This window comes from Cheilinus undulatus, linkage group 15 (genome assembly GCF_018320785.1).
Source record: "Cheilinus undulatus linkage group 15, ASM1832078v1, whole genome shotgun sequence".
Lineage (NCBI taxonomy): Eukaryota > Metazoa > Chordata > Actinopteri > Labriformes > Labridae > Cheilinus > Cheilinus undulatus.
Window position 1 is genome coordinate 6,338,386 of NC_054879.1, and position 22,670 is coordinate 6,361,055.

The 22,670-nt window shown below is 40.4% G+C and overlaps 1 protein-coding gene across 3 annotated transcripts in view; it reads left to right on the forward strand.

Moving 5' to 3' along the window:
- Positions 1-22,670, forward strand: part of LOC121522334 (neuropilin-2-like) — a 179,868-nt gene that overhangs the window by 68,294 nt on the left and 88,904 nt on the right. For all 3 annotated transcript variants that reach the window (XM_041806563.1, XM_041806565.1, XM_041806564.1), the window contains exons 4-7: positions 170-397; positions 8,256-8,411; positions 8,488-8,657; positions 20,185-20,340. In XM_041806563.1, coding sequence (XP_041662497.1) covers positions 170-397; positions 8,256-8,411; positions 8,488-8,657; positions 20,185-20,340 — 710 coding nt within the window. The remainder of the gene's footprint in view (positions 1-169; positions 398-8,255; positions 8,412-8,487; positions 8,658-20,184; positions 20,341-22,670) is intronic.

Sequence of the window (22,670 nt, forward strand, 5' to 3'; positions counted from 1 at the left end):
GAAGTTTAATTCCGGTCTTCGTTGTGTATGCTCTTTTGTTAAATAAAGGTTTTTACTTTTTTCTCAGATAAAAGCGTGGACAGTCTGCTTTTTTGTGAGTGAAACTGTGATAAATGTTCTCTTTTGATGTATCTCTTGATGCACATTTCTCCTCTGTTTTTCCTCCCAGGCTCGGACTGTTCCCGTAACTTCACCAGCCCCACGGGTCTCATTGAGTCTCCAGGCTTCCCTGACAAATACCCCCACAACCTGGAGTGCTCCTTTATCATCATCGTGCCCCCCAGCATGGACGTCACTCTCACCTTCCTCACTTTTGACCTGGAGAACGACCCCCTTCCTGGAAGCGAGGGGGACTGCAAGTACGACTGGCTGGAAGTGTGGGACGGTCTCCCAGGAGGTGAGACAGCGATCGGATAGATGTGTTTTCTTTTTGCCGTAGTGGTGAGGTTTTGATAAAAGTCTTGATAACGACGGTCCTGATGGAGATGTGGAACAATCATTCTGCCTCCTCATGAGTCAATGCTCTGAGTAGAGTTAAAATGTTGTGCATTCTGCCCTGCCTACATCATTATTGACTGAGGTGGAGTAGCAACTATTTTAGTAGCTCTGCGTTGGTAGATGAAAGCTAAGCTTACAGGCAGGATGTTGGCACCCAGTGTGGAGAAACAACACAAGTTTTCAAGGGGAAAATAAAAAAAGGAGTAGCTGAGAGGAGGGAAAAAAGAGGGGAGGTGAGAGGAGGAACGATGGAGGGTTAGGATATTTCTGTTCTTGCTGCTAGGAGGACTGGAAATGCTTAGAAGGACGAATCTAAGGCACAGAGAACTTGGATCCAGTTTTAAGGGCTGGAAGACGTAGAAAGCAAAAGAAGAGCAGTGGAGGGGCAGAGAGTCCTTCACTGCCTGGAAGACTGGAACAAAGGGAGGTGATGTTGGGATGAGTAAATGGAGGTTAGGAGACCTCTGGTCTGCCCTCAGGAAGAAGACTGGGAGGAGGGAGAGAATAGCTTGATTCAACATAAAGTTCAGCAGGTGGCACTGGAATCAGGAAGGGAGGTTCATCTTGGAACGGTTTATATACTGAGGATTTTTTTTTACTGTTTTATCTGAGTTTTCTTTGTTCTATTTGTAGTTACAGTGAGAGAATGACTGGATTTATGTTTAACTGTTTAAAGCTCCTATGAGGAACAGGTGGTGCACTTTGCTGATTTTGTCTCATCCTGATTTCCTCTAACAATCAAATTTATGACACAAAAGAAACTGACATCTGTGCTGTAAAAACAGCTGTTTCTGCAGGAATTTTAGGAATTTAAATGAACTTTTATGAGCTAGTCAACAGCCATGCTGATGGTCTTGCATACTTTGGTGGCTCATAAAGAGGCAAAGATATTAATTTCAGTCTGCAGCTGAAAATTCCTCACAGGAACACATCATTTATCAATTACCCACCAAAAGCTGAACAGCACCAAAAGCAAATAAAAAGCAAAAAGCAGTGCCCCTCTTCTTATTTGCAATATCATTTTAAGTATGAATGCAGCCTGAGGAGAAAATTCAAGAGTATCTGAGATGGTGCAAAGAAAAAGGGCAGCTAAAAGAAAAATAGAGAGAAAGGCCACGACATCTCTCTTTAGGGTAATGAAAAGAAAACACGAGATGTTAAGGGTCCACTCATACGAGGCAGTCAGTGCCGTGCTCAAGCATGTTTGAGCCTATCAGTGAAGCCAGTTCACTTTCTTAGCCCTGGTACTGATGGAAGAGGTGGGCTCCTGCATGGTGCACACATGCACACAATAAGGTAAGCATGCTCAGTACAACCATTCCTCTCAACATTCATTTTAAACAATAGCAGAGTGTCAGAGGACTGGAACCAGGGCTGGAAAGTTACTGGTTACATCTACTCAAATAACAGTTTTAGAGGTCGTTCCCCTGAAATTTTCCAGAATTTTTCAGGACTGCATAAAGTATGGGAACAAGGCTGGGGTGTCTTTAAAGCCCAGTTCAGACCGAAGATTTGTGCCAAACAAAATCTATTTAGAACATCACTGGTGACAGCCACAGACGTCAGGATGCCAGAAAATTAAGCCAAAGAAAATGAGACAACTTTGATGGTAAAGGATTAAATAATCGTGAAAAGAGGCAAAAATGGATGGAAAGAAGAACCCAAATATGGTTTAAAAGTTGCAAAAAAAAATGGACAAAAAGTGGCAAAAGTTAATATAAGTGTAAACGTGAGCAGGCAAAGTCATGAAAATGGATTAAAAAGTGGAGAAAAATGGAAAACGGCAAGATTGGTTGAAAAGTGGAAAAATTGGTTAGCTGTGGGTTGAAAACGGCAAAAATAAAGGGAAATATTGGTGAAAACAGGTCCAAAAGTGACAAAAATACACAGAAATAGTGGTAAAAAGGGGTTAAAGGTGGCAAAATTGGACAGAAATATTAAAAAATGGGCACAAGAAATAATGAAAATTGAATTAAAGTGGAAGGAAATGTTTTAAACGAGGCAATTATAAGTGAAAAGTGGCAAATTGGTGGGCTGACAGTGACAAAAATGGATGGAAATAGTTCAAATAAAAGGCAAAACTAGCGAATGTGGCTTAAAAAGTGTTGAAAATGGGTTAAAAAGTGGCAAAAATGGGTTTTAAGAGGCAGGAATGAAAGAAAAGTGTCAAAGTGGGTTAAATGTTGGATAGAAGTGGTGAAAATGGACAGATATAGGGGTGAAAATGGTTTCAGAAGTGGCAAAAATGGATGGAAATAGTGGTGAAAAGGGGTTTGAAAATGTCAAAATGTGTTAAAAGTGATAAGAAGGAGTAAAAAGTGGCAAAATGTATCAAATTTTGGTCCAAAGGGGCAAAAATGGATGAAAAAAAGTGGCAAAAGTGTTAAAAAAAAAGGGGGGGGGGGGCATTCGGAGATAGAGTGTTTTGACTATGTTGTTCCACTCTGTAAAGAGTCCACTGATCTAAGCAGTAAGCTTGCTTACTGTGATTTCAAACCTGGGGCATGTGTGGGTAGTTTCCCATCACCCTCTTGGGCAGTGAGTTGATTTGTGTTTTAGATGTGTTGGTTTGTGTTTTAGATGTGTTGGTTTGTGTTTTAGATGTGTTGGTTTGTGTTTTAGATGTGTTGATTTGTGTTTTAGATGTGTTGGTTTGTGTTTTAGATGTGTTAATTTGTGTTTTAGATGTGTTGATTTGTGTTTTAGATGTGTTGGTTTGTGTTTTAGATGTGTTGATTTGTGTTTTAGATGTGTTGATTTGTGTTTTAGATGTGTTGGTTTGTGTTTTAGATGTGTTGATTTGTGTTTTAGATGTGTTGATTTGTGTTTTAGATGTGTTAATTTGTGTTTTAGATGTGTTGATTTATGTTTTAGATGTGTTGATTTGTGTTTTAGATGTGTTGATTTGTGTTTTAGATGTGTTGATTTGTGTTTTAGATGTGTTGATTTGTGTTTTATATATGTTGATTTGTGTTTTAGATATGTTTATTTGCGTTTGGATGTTGCTTGTCGTACAGTGATCCCTGCTGGGGTTCTTTTGCTCATGTTTCTGGAGGACTGTTGTTGTTTTTGATGTGAGACTTATTTGCACCATGAGTGAAGTTACCCACTGAGTTACAGTTCTGGCCTGTGACTTTAGGTTTTCCTGAAGGTGTGTATTTTTCATTAGCATGCATTGTCTTGCCATGAGGTTGACTCTCTGCTTTGTTCTTGTCAGATGAGACTGACCTTAGCACAGATTTTTTAAGAGTAACTGCAGCTCTGTCACACTGTAAAATATCTATAATATAAAACTTTAAAAGTATGATTTCATATTGTAAATGCTGACTCTGTGAAACTGCACATCTTTTAAACTGCGTGTGTCGTAGTATGGAGTGTCTGTGTCCAGGCCCACTTTGAGCTCAGAGCAGTGTGAGTGCAGGCCAGCAGGGGTGGGGGTTACATATACTTTATAATAACAAATAATTGCTCGGACGCCAAGGACACTTTATATAAATACAGCAGACAAGACACAACACAATGACAGACAGTAAAATGAGTGTTTGAAGGGGGCAGATTTAGGCTGAGGTGAACCACTGGTGCTTGAGGAGGTTTCTAAACATTTCCAAAGATGGAGCATTATGGATATTTTCAGGGAGGGTGTTCCAGAGGGTGGGACCGTAGTCCTGAAGGCTCCATCTCAGAGAGTCTAATGTCAGAGGAGTAAGACTCTAGGTCGGTTTTTATGGGTGAAGGTGGTCAGAGAGGGTACGGAGGGATTTGAGAGTAAGACGGAGGATTCCGTATTTGATGTAAAACTTATCTGGGAGTCAGTGGAGGGTAGGGGTGACTACAAAGGCCTAGTGCAGGTGAGAACTCTGACAGTAGAGTTTTGGATGGGCTGGAGCCTGTCAAGACTTTGTTGGGTGTCCCAGGTTAACCAAAGTAAAACGTAGTAGGAAAGACTGTAGAAGTTTCCATCCTAAAAAGAGTGACAGAACTTTCCTTAAGTTAGTCAAAGCTGTAATTTCAATGGTAAGAAAAGTGCCCATCCGGCTCCGTGGTAGGCTCAGGGCATCTGCTGTAAAGAGGAAGGGGTCCAAGTATACCAGGTTCAATAAAAAGACTGTATAAACTTATTAAAGAGCTTCAACAGCCTCTGATACCATTCCCTCTCTTGTTCCCCAAGAGTATTTGATCCTTCCCTGCTGTTTGAATGTAAAGAGAATTCCCACAATTACCACTAAAACCCATGAATTACCCACCATAGCTCTAAGCACACAAGTAAATGAAGATGACTGGAGCGGCAAAAACAGTGATTTAAGAGAAAGAGAGGATGAAAGCCTTGTGCCCTGAGTGATGTGCCGACGCTACAAGACAGATATCAGGATGAAAGGAAGGGAAGGAAGGTGAAATGAAGTGGGAGGAGGTTGAAAGGGAAGGAACTTAGCAGGATGAGCTTCAGAGGTGAAGGACTCGGATTCACCCTGTGCAGCAGTGTGGAGTCCTGAGCAGGAAGGGAGGATGGAGAAAAAGACCCAAGGCGAAAACAATGAGAATGTATGTTTCTTATAAGGTTAGAGGTGTTGGTAAGAGGGAGGAGAATGAGAATTGGCCTAAATATCTAGTTATTCAAAGGAAGTGTGGAAGGAAAAGAAGAAGGAAAAGACACAAAGTAAAGAAGGAAAACACTAGAATAAAAACTGTTGTTGCTTTCTGTCAACCCCATCTCTCCATGTAGGCTGCACTTATACAACATTATTATTTTGTGTCTGATGGTTACAGCTTTGTGTGTCTGTGTTTTCATGTGTTTGCAAGAGTCAAATATACTTTTTTATTTTTAAATAAAAAATAAATCAGTTAAATTTATAAATTCAGATGGAGACAGAAATTAGACCATCTCTGCCTGTCAGCTAAGAACATTAAATATTAAACACTGAAATACTGATTAAATATATTTGACTGAATTGTTTTACAAAGATGGGTCATTTTAGAATAATTTCTGTAAATCAAGATTCTCTTTGCTCCATATTTCCCCCTGCTCCTCTCTTTCCCTTTTTCCTTTTTTTTTCTATTTTCATTCTTACTGCTCTCTTTCCTATTTTATTTACTGTTTTATTTTCATCTCTTCTTTTCTCATTTTTCCAATTTTTTTGTATCTCAATTGAATTCAACTGGCAAACATCAAATTTATGATATAATTAAAACATTATAAATTCAGTTTTTGTCTCGCCTGAAAAGCAGGTAGGATGTTGCAAAATGGCCTTGGCTCTCAATGGGTACTCCTTCCCACTGGAATCCAAAATGCAGAAAATGTCCCAGACTCTAACTGCAGCTGCACCATTGAATAAGAGGTGACACCAATGGACTTCTCTTCTTCTGCAGTGCTGAAGTTATCAGCTGTTGTTAATCACAGCCGGCTCAGACTACACAAATTCAGCAACTGCAACGTCGCGGCTCATCGTCAAAACTCTGGCCCAAGTTTGAGTGTCAGGAACGACAAATGGTCTTGTAGTGTGACAACTAACGGTGCTTCCAAGACACCCCACGACCACGACGAGACGAGACTAGCATATCAGAAAGGTAGACTGTGGAAAGACTTGGTCAAAGCCTGTGTGACGTCAGCCATCTGGTTACAATAGGTGGACTTAAACAGCTTCTGAAGCCAATCCATGGCGGCCTCCATATTAAAATCATTGTTTCAACAGAACTTTGGATCAACTTAATGGCATACAAGAGCCTGCCCTCTGACTTTCTAAAGGGCACTAGGCCCTTTTTGGGAACAACTGCCTTAAACCTTATCCTAACCCTAAATGGAAGTTTAATCCAATTTAAGTCAGAGAGTGTTAGTGTATTTCTGTTCTGACAGAGAACAGTCTCAAACCAAAGGTCTGCACGGGCCGTCAGAGTTGCACTGTCTGCAGACAGACTCATCTTGAGTCTGTTTACACCTTTATTGGGGTAAGGCCGGCTACACACCACAGGATTTTAAGCCCAATTTGGGGCAAGATTTGCCTTCCCCGATGATCGTGGGGGCTTTTCCAGAGAAGAGCCTCGTCCCAAACGATTATTTAATTATTAGTCTGCATGTGTGTGGTGTCAACATGATTAATTAACTGCTCCAAATTGCGTTGTGGCCTCCAAAATACCGCTGACGGAGAACCCACAACAACCAATGAGATTGAGCAGACCGGGTAGGGTCACAGCCAGATCATATGTACTTTCACCGCTCACAAGCATGAACAGAACTTTAACCTAATTTCAGCCATGATTTCGTCCTGAGTCTTTCACTTGTGTTATGATTTTTGCTTCATCAGTAACACACGCCAGGACAGCCTGTTGTGGAGAGACAGTAAGACGGTATCGACAGACATCCGTGTTATTTTTTTTTTATTTTTATTTTTTTCTGAAGTCACGTGATCACGCCAGGTCGTAGGCAGGTCGGCAGGTGTGTGGTCTCCAGTGATCTGACAGTCTGGCTGAGTCATCTAGTGTGTGCGTTCAGAGGATTAAAGATGAGAAATCTTTGGAAATTGTCCTGAAGTCTGTGGTCTCCCACAGTTTAAAAATCGTTCCAGATTAAAAAATGATCTAATGTGTGGCCAGCCTAAGGTTAGGAAATATTCTTGCAAGTTTAGATTTTGAAAACTGCTGCCGATGTGGCACTTTGATTTTTTTTAAGTCATGTCTTGCACACATAACTCCACATTTTGATAGAGGGACCCCTGCACCATTTCCCGATTGCTTTTAAATATGAAATATCAGGGAATTAAATTGAACTATTAGCAATGGTATATTATTGAAACCCTGCCCTTGTTTAGTGTGTTGACCTTTAACGTAGACTCTAGGCAGGATAAGGGGGGTATGGATGGGAAGTTTACATGTTTTTTCCTCACAAAATTCTCTTTTTTTTCAAGCAATTTTTCAGTTTTCCCTTCTTCTTATTCTGTTTTTCCCTTCCCTCCTCTTCTTTTGTCTTCTCTTTTCTCTCTTTTTCCTTCTCTCCTACCCTCCCTTCTTTTTTCTCTCCCTCTTTTCCTCTCCACCATCAGCTAAAGAGTTATTACTGTTATTTGCTCAAGAGCCCTATTTCAAACATCCACTGTTCCAAAAGGAAAGGAAAAAAATCAATAGCACTGATCGATTGGTGGCTATTTTCTCGTCTTCCTCTACCTCCTCCTCCACAGGCCTCCTCATGTGTGTATCTGTCAGAGTGAGAGAAGAGTCAGAGAAGAGCAGGATGAGTCTACTACAGTATCTCTGCCCCCGGCCTTTGACACAAACACTCACACACTAGCACCCCAGGGCTCTTCATCACACTCATCTGTTTGTGTTGACGTGAACAAGATGAGGAATCAGAGAAGGAGACAGCAGAGGAATCACTTGGATCCTTGGATTTACACACTTATGTATATATAGTACTGTACTGTTAAAGTTACTGGGATGGAGAGGATGGATGGAGGAGGGTGAGGTGATGACATGGGAGGGTGGAGTGATGAGCAGCTGTCGGCGGAGGAGGGAACCAGAGAAAATGGATGAATGAAAAACACAATGGAAGCAACAGGGGATAGAGAGTAACCAATGTGAGGATTATAGGATGAAGGGATTTGTAAAAGAATGTAAATTCAATGTAACATCCTGACACCTGCATGAGGAAGGCCTCATGAAAAAGCCTTCTGTAACTGAGGAATTTTCATATCTGAGTTTTAAATGATGATATATTCAAGATGATGAGAGAATTTTAACAGATCAATCAATTCTTCTCCTTATGTCCTCAGTGGGCCCTCTGATTGGTCGATACTGTGGGACCAGGTTTCCCCCAGAGATCCAATCATCCACTGGGATTCTGGCTCTGTCCTTCCACACCGACATGGCTGTGGCTAAAGATGGTTTCTCAGCACGCTACAACATGACACACAAGGAAGTCAGTGAAAGTAAGTCTAGGTTTGTTATCCTAACATTTTAAAATGTGCATGAATAGAAGTGGTACTAAATGTTGTCCTCTTGTAGCTTTTCACTGCAGTAATGCTTTTGGTCTGGAGTCTGGAAAGATCACAGACGACCAGATCACGGCCTCGTCCACTTTCTACGACGATCGCTGGCTGCCCCGTCAAGCTCGTCTCAACTACAACGACAACGGATGGACGCCCAACAAAGACAGCAACAGGGAGTACATACAGGTAGGAGTTTGTTCTTTTCTTCACTTTAGTTTGGAAAACTACAGCCGAACTACTCTGAGCAGAATCCAGAGGTTCATTTTCCATTTTCCCATCATGCCCTGAAATAATATCATGCAACTCGCAACCGATGGCATGCTCTAATGAAACAGACGTCCAAAATTACTATTGAACATGGACTAAAGCGCCGCCTGCCACAGCAAATCACTGCTGTTTCGCAGATAACCTCACATCTCCATTTTTTATTTAATCTTTTTCATTAATCAGTGCCATTCATCTGTGCAACTGTCAGTGAGTTTAAACACATTTTAAAGCTATAAAGGATGCCAAAAAGATGCTGACTATGACATTTCAGTAATTATTTGTTTTAAAATGACCTCATTTTTACCATTCACTGAAAAGTGATGAAATGGAGATACAAGGTTTTTCCTTGACATACGCAAAATGCAACTAAAACTGAGCTCTGTCCCTTAAATTACTGAAATATAGCACATATTTAACTAGAAATAAAAAATGCAATGCTCATTGTATTTTGTTTTGAGGCAGTTTATCCAGAGAAACATTTTCATTAGCTTATAGAGATAAAAACATAACTATGGTTCTGTCCACAAAAAGACGAATTCAGGAGTATACAAAAAACTTTTTTGTTGTGTCGGTGTTTCCTTCACACAGAAACGACGTTCTAGGAGGCCATAAATGCTACTTTTTTGCTTGGCATATATACAACAACGTTTTCAGTGGTTCCATGCTTATGCAGACATTTCCTGAAACAATCCCGTGTTTATGGAAAACTTAAAAAAATTTTAAAAAAAACGAAATATATCTTTGTCATCTCTGTGTGGACAAGGCCTATATCTGGACTTGGCTAAACTCAGTAATAAAGGTCAGTCTATCAGCTCCTAAATGGCTCTTCACTTGGTACCATTTTGGCTTTTTTATGTTGATTGGTAAAAAAACAACATAAAAAAAAATAAAGGAAACCAGCTCTTAAACGGGTGCCAGCTCCAGTCATTCACATAAAGGAGCTCTGAGAGCCATCACATCACTATTGCTTATTACTGGTTTCAACTGAGTTTCTATTTACCATGGTTTATTTACCATCTTCTCATAAGGGCCCTAAAATAATGTCAAACAATCTGCAACTAAAGGCATTCTCTTTAAATATATCCAAAATTATTCTTAAGCATGGAAGTGACACCTGCCACTACAGATGTAAAGTAAATCAGCTCTGTCTATTAAGTAACTTAAATATGACACAGATTAAAATGAATAAATAAAATGCCCATTTTATTTAATTTCTTTTGAGTTAATTTATCCAATTTAGCATTTTCATATCTGCACATAACAACAGAACTATGTCTAGATTTGGCTAAGCTCTAAAGTGAGAGTCAGTCTTTCAGCTCCCAAACGTCTCTTTACTTTGGCTTTTCTTATGTTTGTTAACAAAAAAACAACACAACTGGAAAAACTGCCTCTCAAATGAAAGCTGGCTTCTGTCATTCACATTAAAGACCTGGCTCTTAGAGCCATCCAGTGTGAAAGACACATCATTATGGCTTATCGTACTTAAAATACAAGTAATTACAAACCTGAACTGAACTGAACCCAGAATACTTGTTGGAAAAACTCCTTACAAGAGCAGTTAAAGTGCAGTAGAAAAATTACTAATGACCACTCTCATATCTTGGCAAAACTCTAACCATTTTTAATTCAAAAACTGCAACAACCATGAGACACAACCACAGAAATGGATGATGATTTTTCCTTAAAAATGACTTTTATAGACTATACACAAACAAAGCGTCAGGTTGAAAACCCCGTCATGGACAGTGCTAAACTTGTGTTTGCCACTAATCATCCTGACCCTGTTCTTGAGTGTTACTCCCATTCAAAGGAAGACAATTCAGACGCTGATTATCTTTGACACCCCAGTATAATTAGATGATAACTTGCAATGTTTTAAATTTTTTCAAAGCCACATGCAAGACTTAAAACCTGAAATTATTCATTTTCATTTCACTGAAGCATAAATCTAAGATCCCAACCCTGACAATCATCTGTAAAAAGTTAACCCTGCTGTAACTGAAAGCAGCCTGCATTCTTATTTTTATAGCATCCCTTTTCTTGTGTTGACAAGTCACACATAATAACTCCAGCACAGCTATATTTGAGTCGGTGGATGTGTGTTTGAGGGAGAGAGAGTGACTTAGAGCGAGTGAGTGGGAGGTGTAGTTGTATCAAGGTTTAACAGCTACATGCCTGGGTAAGGCATTGTTTCCTGTATTCCATCACAGTGCCAACTTTGTGCCATCCCTGTGCTCAGGCTGAGTTATGAGGCTGTCTGGGTGAGAGGGGAAAGTTAGTGTGAGGTTCAAACACAAGCTCAGCCAGAAATGGATTTGAACACGCCTGCGAGGTACTCTACCAGAGATGCCATCTGAAAAAAACACATTATCTTGTAGGGTGTGAACATCCTGTACAGAAGACTGCAGCCTTTTCTTTATTGTTTGTTAATCTGTATTTAAATGGCCTAACTTTTGTTTTGATTTGTTAAAGTCTGATGCAATTTGCACTGGTATATAAGACAAGCTGTTTTACAGGGAAGGACAAAAGGTTTATGCTGTTTACCTGCTTGGAGATTTAAACTACGTATTGGAGTGATTGTGCCTCAGTAGGTAGAGTCGGTAGTCTCACAATTGGAAGATGTAAATTTGTATGGATGCATTTGAATCAGATTAGTTATTGCTGATGGTTAATTCTCCATAGCAACCACTACCATCAGTGTGTGAATGAGGAATGAATGGAAAGTGCTTTGAGTTGTGAGACCACTAGAAAGCGATATACAAGCTAAAGTGATGCACGGCATGCTGCCCATGTCACTGCTAATGGTTTCCACTTGGGTTGGCTTTAAGTGTGACCTCTCAGTGCTAAGCTAAGAGGATGCTAATACCATTAAGACGCTGAAGTTGACCATACGGTTAGTTGGGAATGGTTTAGTTTTGTTGTAAGTTACTGTTCGCTGTGATTGGTCAGACTGCCATGCAAAAAAAGCCCTGAAGACCAGTGCTCTTATAGACCTTTGTATGAAATCTTCATAAGAGTTTTGTCATGATTGCAGTTAGTGGGTGTCAATCTTACTTAAACAGCCTCAGTGCAAATCTCTTGCAGCTCCCTAAGGGGTCCCAGAACTTCAGATTGGGAAGCGAGGTAATTCATGATGTCAGCAGACTTTGCACACTATGTTGCCTCACCTTAGAACAAATACGGACATATTTGTTGACCTCTAGCTTTGTAGCTTTCCATGGAGGCCTAAAGCCAGTTATCCAAGTAAATTTTGTACCAGCAAGCAGGAGTAGAAGTGAACAGATTTCATTAACTCAAATTACCGTAATTGAGTAGCATTTTTGTGAACTTGTACTTTTTTGAGTAGTTTTTGAAATCCCTACTTTTACTTTTATTTCAGTCTATTTTGAGCTAAGTATTGTACTTAGTTACATTTTTAAAAGCATAGAGTACTGAGTAAAAAAAAGAAACAAAAAAGCCACAACAAGGAGGCCCAAGCTTTCTGCCATCAACATGAAAGCGACCAGTCGTTTGGCTTTCACGACACATGACGGTCAGTACATGCACATAGCAAGAGAATGATTCCATATTTCTTCCCAAAGCAGCTTTTGTGTTGTACTGTAGGTTAGGTTACATCTTATAATAAATAACCTGGTTATAGTTTCATATTTTCTTGTTATTGTTGCACATTAGGGGTGGGTCATATTTCACTGTGAGACCCCCTTTGGTATCAAAAGTAGCTACTGAGTACTTTGAGTAAATTTTAAATAACTTACTTTTTACTTTTACTTGATTAGATTTATAGACCTGTACTTTCACTTCTACTCAAGTACATTTTAGCCAGAGTGACTGTACTTTTACTCAAGTTTAATAGTCTGGTACTTTTTCCACCTCTGCCAGCAAGATATGTGATTGGCTCATGGCGTTGGAGGGTAGAAGGTCAACTGAGGAGACTTTAATCAAACCATCACTCCACAAAGATCATTTGCATGCAGGAATGAGGCACAAAAAGTTGTTGTTGCTGTTAAAAAAAGTGATGCTGTTCAGCCAGGTGTGCTTGCACTGTGTAATGATGGCTGCTGGACTTAAGGTAATCATAGCATGAATCTCTAGCACGTTGCTCACATTGGGAAATATTTCCCTTAATTCCTTAAAAGAGCATAACAGCAAAATGTTTGTTATTCTGAGAGTCAATAGCATCATAACTTTGAACCTTTTATATATCTTACAGCTGCTAGTTCTTCATTATTTAATTTAAAATGATTTTAAATGGCATAATTTAATTCTTGCACTCCTGCTTTGTAATCAATGGAGAGTAATTGTTGATTACTATTAGATAGAACCCATTTATCCATCTACAAAAACTCTAAGCTGAATGTCCAGATGACAGTCTACTAAATTCTTATTTTTCTGGAGAAAAGCTAATGGCAAAAGCTGCTAGATTTAAATTAACTTAAAGCTATGTGTTTCCCCTGTCTAAGATTAGAAAACCCAGGGCTTTTTAACATGTAATTATGTTTTTCGTGTAAGAGTAAAGGAGCCAGTGAGCGACAAAGACCAGACAAACACCTCATCTATAATTTGTCAGGAACAAAGACTAAACCCCAGACAGCCACAAACACATGTGGAATGGAAGCAGTAGTTCTGATTATCTGAGCTCCACTGTGGCCAAACCGTGGGCCAGCAAACACAGGAAAGGAGCGAGGCCAGGAGGCAGCATGAGGCCAAGGTCTCGTCAGTCTCATCAGGCTTCCTTCCTGTCTCACCTCCACTGCAGCTGACAGCTCTCTCTCTCTCCGGAACACTTTCAAATGAGCTGACATTGAAGAATATGCTGAGCGTGAATAAGTTAAACGACTCTCCATACTCTCTTGCATTGTGCTTGGCTGTATTATCTCATCAGACCCCAGAAAGACCCCAGATTTGGATATTATCATTTGTTAAAGATGTGATTCTTGGCAGGAGACAGTCACTACAGTCGGCTGGACATAAAGCCCCTTCTTCCCCCCGTTCCGTCTCTCTCTGGTCACCAGTGTTGTGGTCAGGTGGCTGCGTTCCTCAGGGGCTCTCAGCTGTTCCCCTGCGTTAACACCTAGCAGAGAGCAAGGCCCAGTGTGTGTGTGTCTGTGCGTACAAATAAGAGTGTGTTTATGTGAGCGTGTGTTTGCCAGCTCCTGTCTTGACAAGCAGCTGTCATAAATGCCAACATGCCTCTCCTCCTTGAATTTGCACCCGGTTCTCTTATAACTGAGTGTGTGTGGTGTGAGCGGGTGTATTTGTGTGTGTTCCATGATATGTGTGACCCATGCGGCTCAGGCATGTGTGTGTAGCTATGTTGGCTCAAGAGCCACGTGTGTGGTTTAAATCTCTACAGGACACTTTCTCTGATCATGTTGTTCTTTATGACAACATTTATTCTCTAATATTCATTTCTACTCTGTTTGATTTAGTACCATTCTGCTCTGCTCGTTTCTGTATTTGTCTGTTTTATAAACACATAGGCTAAGCCACTAGACAGCACCATGCAGTAACAGAGGCTAGCATGTACTTCATATCACAGTGCCTGTATTAAGACCGTAAAAAACTCCAACATGACATCTAAGTGGCTTATATTTTTTATGCTTGGACACAAAACTCTAAAATCTGATTAACATGACTGGTTTTACAGCAAAAGATTAAAAAAGTGGGCGGTTTAGTCCACGGATATTTAGCTTAGATTTGGCACTGACTTCTGTCTGGCCAAATACCCACCCCTCCCTTTATGCACACAATGTGTACTGTGTAGTGCCCCATCATCCGGGGGGCCTCACTTTGAGCATTTTTCTCTCTTTCTGCACATCAATCTGGTGTTTGCATGGGTGTAGTACAGGGGGGAAAAAGGGTACTGATTTCCTGGGCCCACAGTAGGGAGGGGCCCATGATAAACTTGCAATGAAAAGTATATTTTCATTTACTTTTTCTAGGTAACTAATGTCATCATTGAATTAAAAGCGACTAATTAAATCAGCTGAAAGACTGAAATTTGTATAAAATAAAATAAAATTCTGGAAGGCCCCTGCTCCTCCCTCAAAATGTCCAAATGGTTTAGTCCAGTGCTGCGAAATAATGCAAGTAAATTTGATTTAACCAGTGTAAAATATTGCTCATAAATGGTGAAATGGTTCAAAACACATTAAAATGCATAGATATTTGTAAACATGATGCAAGATTTGTTGCTTGGCTAGCCAGTTAAGGGGGTCTCTGTGTAATATTCTTTCTGGGGGCCCAAAATCCCTAGCTACGCCCCTGGGTGTTTGTATGATAAATCTTATAAAGGGATGTATATACAGCATTGACCAAACATAGACTTTACCGTTGCATCCCACATTAGCTAATTAACCCTCAAGACGTAGTTTTGGAGATCGGTGCCATCCGTGATCAATTACATATGCGCCATGTCTGCTCGCTCTGCCTCTCTCTCTTATCACGTCTGTCCTGTAAATTCCCCACCTGTTCTGCAACCTCTTTTGTCAAACATCAACTTCTACCATTTGTGAATTTATGTAAAAACCCTGTAAAGTTCCTGCATTAGTTCTGATTAGAACTTATTGATGTCATCAAACTTCCTTACAAATTAGCTGTTTCAAAATCTAATTGTGGGTGAAAAAAAAATAAAGGTGGTGATTTAATAAAAGAAAGGCTACTGATGAACACTGAAGCAGAAACAGTGAGGAAGAGAAAGAAGCAAAAAAGATGAGCTGCTGTGTGAGGAAAGGACAGGGGTGCAGGGGTATGCAAGGGGCAAAATCAACTGGTTAATGCTAGTTTTATTTTTGCTAATAAAGTGGGATAAATGCAGTGATTAACCCACAGTAATGACCATTATTTAAGAAGAAAAGACAGATTGAAATGTAAAATATTATCTTTATAATATGATCAATTAAAGCAATGATCAGTTTTGTGGCTTTTTCAGACGAAGGTTAGTTTTGCTGAATGACAGGTCTGTGGTAGTTTTCGGTATGTAATCCTTGATAATGACTTAATTATAACTAAAAACTGAATCTTTTATTTGCATCTCACGCTAAATTGCAAAGACTTTGTAAGACTTTTATTATTGTTATAATATTTTTAGTTATTTTAAGGTAATTTTGTCTGAGTAATGTTAAGTGAGTGTTGGGGCGATGGTCAGGGCCGGACTGGGGGGAAAATTTGTCCCTTGCATTTTAACCTAGGACCAGCCCCTTATAGCGTGTCAAAATATAACATAATGTTACACACGTTACATTGTCTCCCTGGTTACACAGAGCTACTAAAAAACTGTCAGACTATGACATAGTTTAAAAGTTGGCATAATAGACACATCTAATGTGTGTTTTCACTCTGTTTTGACTTAAAAACTAATGGTCCGAGGCGAGTATACACCAAATCAATATGGTGAGAGTGTAGGCCATATCAAGTAGAAGTGCAGAAAAAAATATACACTTATGTTGATACCATCTCTGCCAGAATCTGTTGTATTTTTTAATCAAAAGGCCTGAGTTTAATAGAAAAGCTTAAAGAAATGAAATTGCCTATTAGATGAGTAAATTTACTGTAATAATGCTGATAAATATAAATATAAATTTTTGGTTATTTGTCAGTTATTTGCTCTAATTTTATGTTCATTTTCATATCCAATTTATTGTTTTGGCTCTTAGATTTCGTTTTGCCCCAACACTTTAGATTTACTTTATAAGCTGGAGCAGCGTGGGGAGGGGAGGGGTGTGAACGGATCTTTACGAGACTTGATTGGGCCAGTAAACTGTCATTATAAAGAAAACAACCAATTGGCTGCTGCCCCTGTTCTATGGGACCGGTGCTTAGCAAAAAATAAATTACTAAATAAATGATACTGGCCCCAAAGCACGTAGGCCCACCAGGAAAATGCCCAGTATGCCAGATTGCCAGTCCACCCCTGGCGATGGTGGTGGTGGGTAAGTGTTGGGGGTCTCATCCCAGAGTCTTTTAAATGGATGCAGTCGGTGTGCACTGCTGCGCAAAGCCAAACAATGTCTGATGCTTACATGCAGTTAGGACAAATGTTATTTTGAGGCTTTTTGAGCCTTTATTGGAGAGATAGGATGGTGGTTAGAGAGAGAGAGAGCGAGAGACATGCAGGAATCGAGCCACAGGCTTCATTTGGACACAGGCTGCCTGCTTCTGGGACATCAGACATTTCGCTGACTACCAGAGCAATCTCTTTTCATATGATACCTACCATAGCAGCACCCCTCTTTAGGTCTCTTCTATTCTGCTCTATGCCGTACTCTTAGAATCTGTTCTGTCTGTATCTCTTCTGTTCCATGTGTCTCCTCTCTGGTCCAGTGAGGTGTGGTGCAGATTGATGATGTGAGCTCTGGTGGCTCCGTTATTCTAACAACTCTGTGATTGATGAGCAGCCTAGGGAAGGCTCACTTAGCATCTTGCTCCCTCTCTCTCTCTCTCTCTTTTTCATTTATTCTTCACCTCCTTCTCGTCTCTCTCTTCCTCCCTTACTCCTGACCCTTCCTCTTCTCATTCGTTCCTGTCCTCAGTTCCGGACTATTGATTACTTGTCTTGGTGGATCTCTGTCTGGCCCTAAGCGTGCAGGGGCGTTTGTGTGTGTTTGTGTGTGAGTGTGGTGGTACTAATCTAAAACACCTGTCTCTCTGACAGATAACAAGCGCAGCATTTTACCTCCCTCGGTGTTTTGTACTATACCCCTTGGGACACACAACAAGTTCTGATTAATCTACAGGTTTCATCAGCTCCAGTGGAGAAAAAAATGTTATAACTTACAATAAACCCTTTCTCATCTTGTGCTCTTCATTCATCGGCAGCCTCTCTTTGTCCCAGGCTCTTTTCTCTTCCATACAAAAGCTCATTTTCTAAAGTACAGGCCTGCATCTCCAATCGATACCCCAGTGTAGCAGAGAACATGTAAACTGAGGGCTTAAAAATGGGATATACTAATGTGTGCAGTGTTCGTGGTACAAATGACTTCTATTAAACCTACTGAACAAATTCAATCATAGAGAATCCCTTTTGTCTTCTTTTATTATTTGTTGACAAGATGCTTTTTCTGCTTGATTTGCTCATTTTGGGAACTGTGGAGCAAAACAAATCTGCAACTACTTGAGGGACTTCAAAATAAAGGAGTCTGAAGTCTGCATCTATTACACACTGGGATCCATGTTCAATACACTACAGCCAGCAGCATTCCGAACACGTAGCTTAGCATCCACAATCAGGATGGGGAGGTGATTATGGCTATTGTATGGGAGGAAATTAAAATGAGCCCTGGGTCATTACTATTGATCGGCCAGGAGAGAGACAGGGAGTGGGAGAGAGATGAGAGGGATAGGAGAGGAGAGGAGGGAAGGTGAGGAATGGATGCTGAAATGTGAAGGTGAATATTTTAGACTTTTTAGTCGATGTGATTTAAAAAATCACTATCAGAGCATGCTGAAAGGTGTATTTCTTAGGTCATGAGTTAAGGTACGGACAAAGCCCGCCCTGTCTTATAAAAATAAAGATGGGAAATTTATTCCAACAGTTTAAAATAAGATAACTGAATCGAACTGTTACAAGAAAAGAATAAGCTTATTTTTAAATACAGCCCAAGCACTGTTGCATGCTCTTGGATACAGTTCTATCGTGATAAATGTCATGGCATGCCCCAATAATTTTTGAGGTGATAAAAATTTGATTTTTTTTCCACTGTAAAGAAAAAAAGAAGCTGATAAAGCACCTCTTTTCCAAAAAAGGATCTATTTTATGGATCATGTTTCGTGCACTTGTGATGCTAATTCTATTAGCCTATTAATGGCAACTTCAATTATATTTTAGCATCAGCGTTCATTTTGTAAGTGACAAATATGGCCACAAAACTTAATGTATAACCCCTTTTTCATTTGGAAAATAAATGATTTTTCTTTATAAAATGATGAGCTAAAAATAGATCTGACAGAAAGTAAGTTTAGGGCTGCTGATGGCCTTGCAGTGAGGTACACAAGCAGCCCAGTTCAAGCCCAGTCTGCAGCTCCTTTTCTTTCCTATCCCTGTTTTTGATTCCTAGTTCTCTTAATAAAGACATAAGAAGCCCAAAACTATATCTTAAAAACAAAAAAAGCAAAACAAATAAGTTTAGTCTTTGTTAAATCTCCATTGTGTGTCAAAATGCAAGCAGAGGTAAACAAGTGGGAGGAGCCTATACATTCCTGTGCAGAGCACTGTGACAGAGCGAGCATGATCTGTTACTGATCTGTAATTTCCAAATAGGATGACTGCGCCGCGCACCAAAGCGCTGCGGGTTTGGTCCGATTGAAGGTGAGCGACCTCACCCACTGGAAGTGAGTCTAGAGCGCTGGGCTGCGGCACGCAGCCTTATCAGCGGGAAGAGATCACGGGAGAACTGCGAGTTCATGCAGGAATAGTATATCAGCAGCGGACTATTTTACCTTTGGAGCTTAATTTATCCTTTCCGGTAAAAGTCCATATTATTGCTTCCGCCATTGAGTGAGTACATTAGGAAGTTAAAGGGTTAATGTTAGCTTAAAGGATCTGTGGTTTTATGTAAAATTCTTTGGCTAAATGTCCCCAGAAGTTCACTTTTCCTCGTCAATGGCACCGTTTTAGCTCTGTGACCCACTGACCTCTTGGTGACCCTTTGCTCTCACTGCAGGATGAGACATAGTGTTGATAAAGTGATGATTTGCGATCTGGAGTCTATGCATTGTGTTGTATTTTGAAAGAACTGGATATTCTACACTTGTGACTTCCTCTTCTGCAGCTTCCTGATTGACGGGTTTTGACGCGATTTGGCAGCAGCTGGTGCTGAAAATAGACCTGCAGCGTATCTCAAACAAAGTGGAGCGAATGTCGGTCCAGGCACACGCCGCTGCCGGTCTGGAGCACCGGCTGTGGAAATGCTCTGATAGACTAGAGAGGGAGCAATGTGCTCTGCAGTATGATTCGCCAGCGGTTCACGGCGCGTTCGAGAAATTGGAATACATTCAGCTGTTGGAGGACAAATGTTAATTTTTGTCTCTGCAATATAAAATAGATAAATGAGTTCTTATAAATAGAAATTCACATAAAGTATCAACTTTGGACCCTCAGCTTAAAAATGCTGTGAAAGTTCTTCCTTAACTGTTTAATGTTGGGTCCTTATATTCATTTATACAGTGTAAATAGCTGCCAAAATTAACACTGGTTTTTGCAAGGTAAAGTGTTATACTAGTAAGTCTGTGACCTCCCCCCATGGGGAACTATGCGCTGGTTCTCTGAGGGAAGGAGATGTGATTAGATTTATTATGGTTATTAATTTTTAAGTTATATTTTTATTCAAAATTTTGCTAGCCCGCAGGGTAACTTTTCTTCTTCTCATTTTTGAAACAGCCAGTTTCCTACTTGTTTAATGCAGGATCTTCAATGCTTTACTAATACACCTCTATTCTTAACCAACAGGTGGACCTCCATACTTTGAAGGTGCTAACAGGCATTGCCACTCAAGGCGCCATTTCAAAGGAAACTCAGAAGGCGTACTATGTCACCACCTTCAAGCTGGAGGTCAGCACCAACGGAGAGGACTGGATGATCTACAGGCACGGCAAGAATCATAAGGTAGGCTTGGACTCATTCACTAACAGTCACATGCTACTTACACACTCTTTGGTGCCATGAGTTTGACCACAGACTAATCAGGGCAACTGGAGAAAGTCTGGATGCTCTTAGGTGACACACATGCCTCGACGTGCGCACAGCAGCCGAGAAAAGCTTGAGATGGAATATATGCAGCAAGAGTTGACCACAAGCCCAGAATTCAGCCGGTGTCTGCAATTACAGCCATTCCACCGCCGTTCACTTGGCTTCATTTAAAGGTTTACGACCAAGCCAGAAACAGCACACGTCTCAGAGCAAAAAGATACCTTACATCATTGAACGCAGCTACGGTCACACCACACAGTCTGCTCCTCACATCCCATCTGGTTTCTGTTACTTACTGGTCAGATTTCTGCCTAATGTCGACCTGCTTGGACAGGTTTGTGAGCTGCTTCTCTCAGAGGCGTTAAAGCATGATGAATCATCAGTGAGTGTGCTGCAGGATGGGGGTGCTGGGGAGAAATGAAGCAGACTGTACTGCGGGTCTGTAAAATGGTTGCAAGTGCAATTAAACCAGAGGAGCGTTCCAGTGGTTGTGGCTGTTTTTTCCATCACACTTGAGCTCCCACTGCTATAGTGGTCACATGTGTTTGTCCTGCGGTGTAACGCCGCGTCTGGCTGTGTGCAATAAACCATCATTCCTCCATGAACGCTAATGCATGCACGCTCACATGCATATGTACAAATGCTTTTTACTGTAAGAGGGAAACAGGAGATCCAGTCTTACCATATGCATGCAGTTCCTCTGTGGACCACAGATCCCAGAAGGCTTATAGCTGTAGCTAACTCACAGAGAAATGATTGATGGATAAAACACAGGGAGATTGGGAAGGAAGGTATCGGTAGAAAAAAAAGAGAGGACAAGAAGAAGAGCATGAGGCACATTTTTTATCATTTGTACAGCTTGGTTGAAGGTTCTGCAGAAAAGAAATAACTTAATTGTTCCATCAACTTTAATTAAAAATGAGCCAATAAATCAGTTTACCCCCCAGTCTGTTATATCATCAGTCAACTACTGATACCAGGATACCATTCAGTAACAATACCGCCAGATTGATGATGATGTTTTGAGGTTAGCTGTTGATGTCACCACCCATAATCCCCCTTGATTCCCCCTATAACCCTGGAAAGCTGCCTCAGAGCTGAATGCTAAGGGAGGCACAGAGGGGTGTGTGGGCTTGCATGTGATTATGAATGTGTTTGAAGAAGAGGAGGGGTTTAGAATAAACCAACAGCAGCTTCTAGTGGAATATCCTTTCAAACACAGACACATGCACCAACTCACACCAGTGGGTTAGGGTCGTTTTTTTGTGTGATTTGGCCCCCTGGACGGTCAGTCTGTGCAGCAATCTGATTATTCTGATCAGGGCCATCAGCTGCTTTTCCACAGTTCTTACTGCACAGAAGAGGGGAGAGAGAATAGATACAGCAGATAGAAGTGAAAGAAGTTTGTCTCATGATCAAAAATAATGCCAACTTCTAGAGTAATGTTTCTCTTTCTAAGCTGACACATCACAGACGGCCTGGACCTGCATTCTTCCTCATTTTTCAGTAGGTTTGTGTGTGTTCACCTTCCTGTGAGCTGATAAAGGAATTTCTTGGAGTTTACTCTCCAATTTCATAAAATGTCTCTGAAAATTCTTAGATAAGGCTTATTGCTAGGTCATGCAGGACATGGTAGTGATACACCCAGCCGTGATCAGCTGACGGCCAGCTGATCCCAATTATTGCCTCCTAGCTCCTTCTCCACAGCCAATCACATCTCATCTCTCAACACAGCCACCCATTCAAAGATGGCGTACTTCTCACTAATCCCTGCCTGCAAAAATGCTGATGCATCACAATGCTGGATTCATGCTATGGATGAATGGCTGTTGAAAAAATGTCATTGTATTCAATATGCATGGTCATAAATGCATCCATCCATATGAGAGTTTATACAGAGCATCTTTTAGTTGGGCCTTCTCTGCCAAGCAAAACTCCATATCTATTTTACAATAAAATGGTTAAAAATATTATGAGAATATTCCTGAACGAAATACATATTTATAAAAAATCCCATAAAGGCTGCCAAAATTTCTTCAAATTTTCCCCAAATGTTCTAGTGAAACTTTAACATAAAGCCTAAACATAAAAAAAGCCCCTAATATTTCTGTTATTTCCTGAAAAACTTCAAGCAGGTTCCCCTCTAAAAATTCTCAGCAAATTCCCAAAATTGTACAAATACAAACTTCCATGTAAATGCTGGAAACATCCAAATTATTATTTCCCTCATTCCTCTATCAAAACTA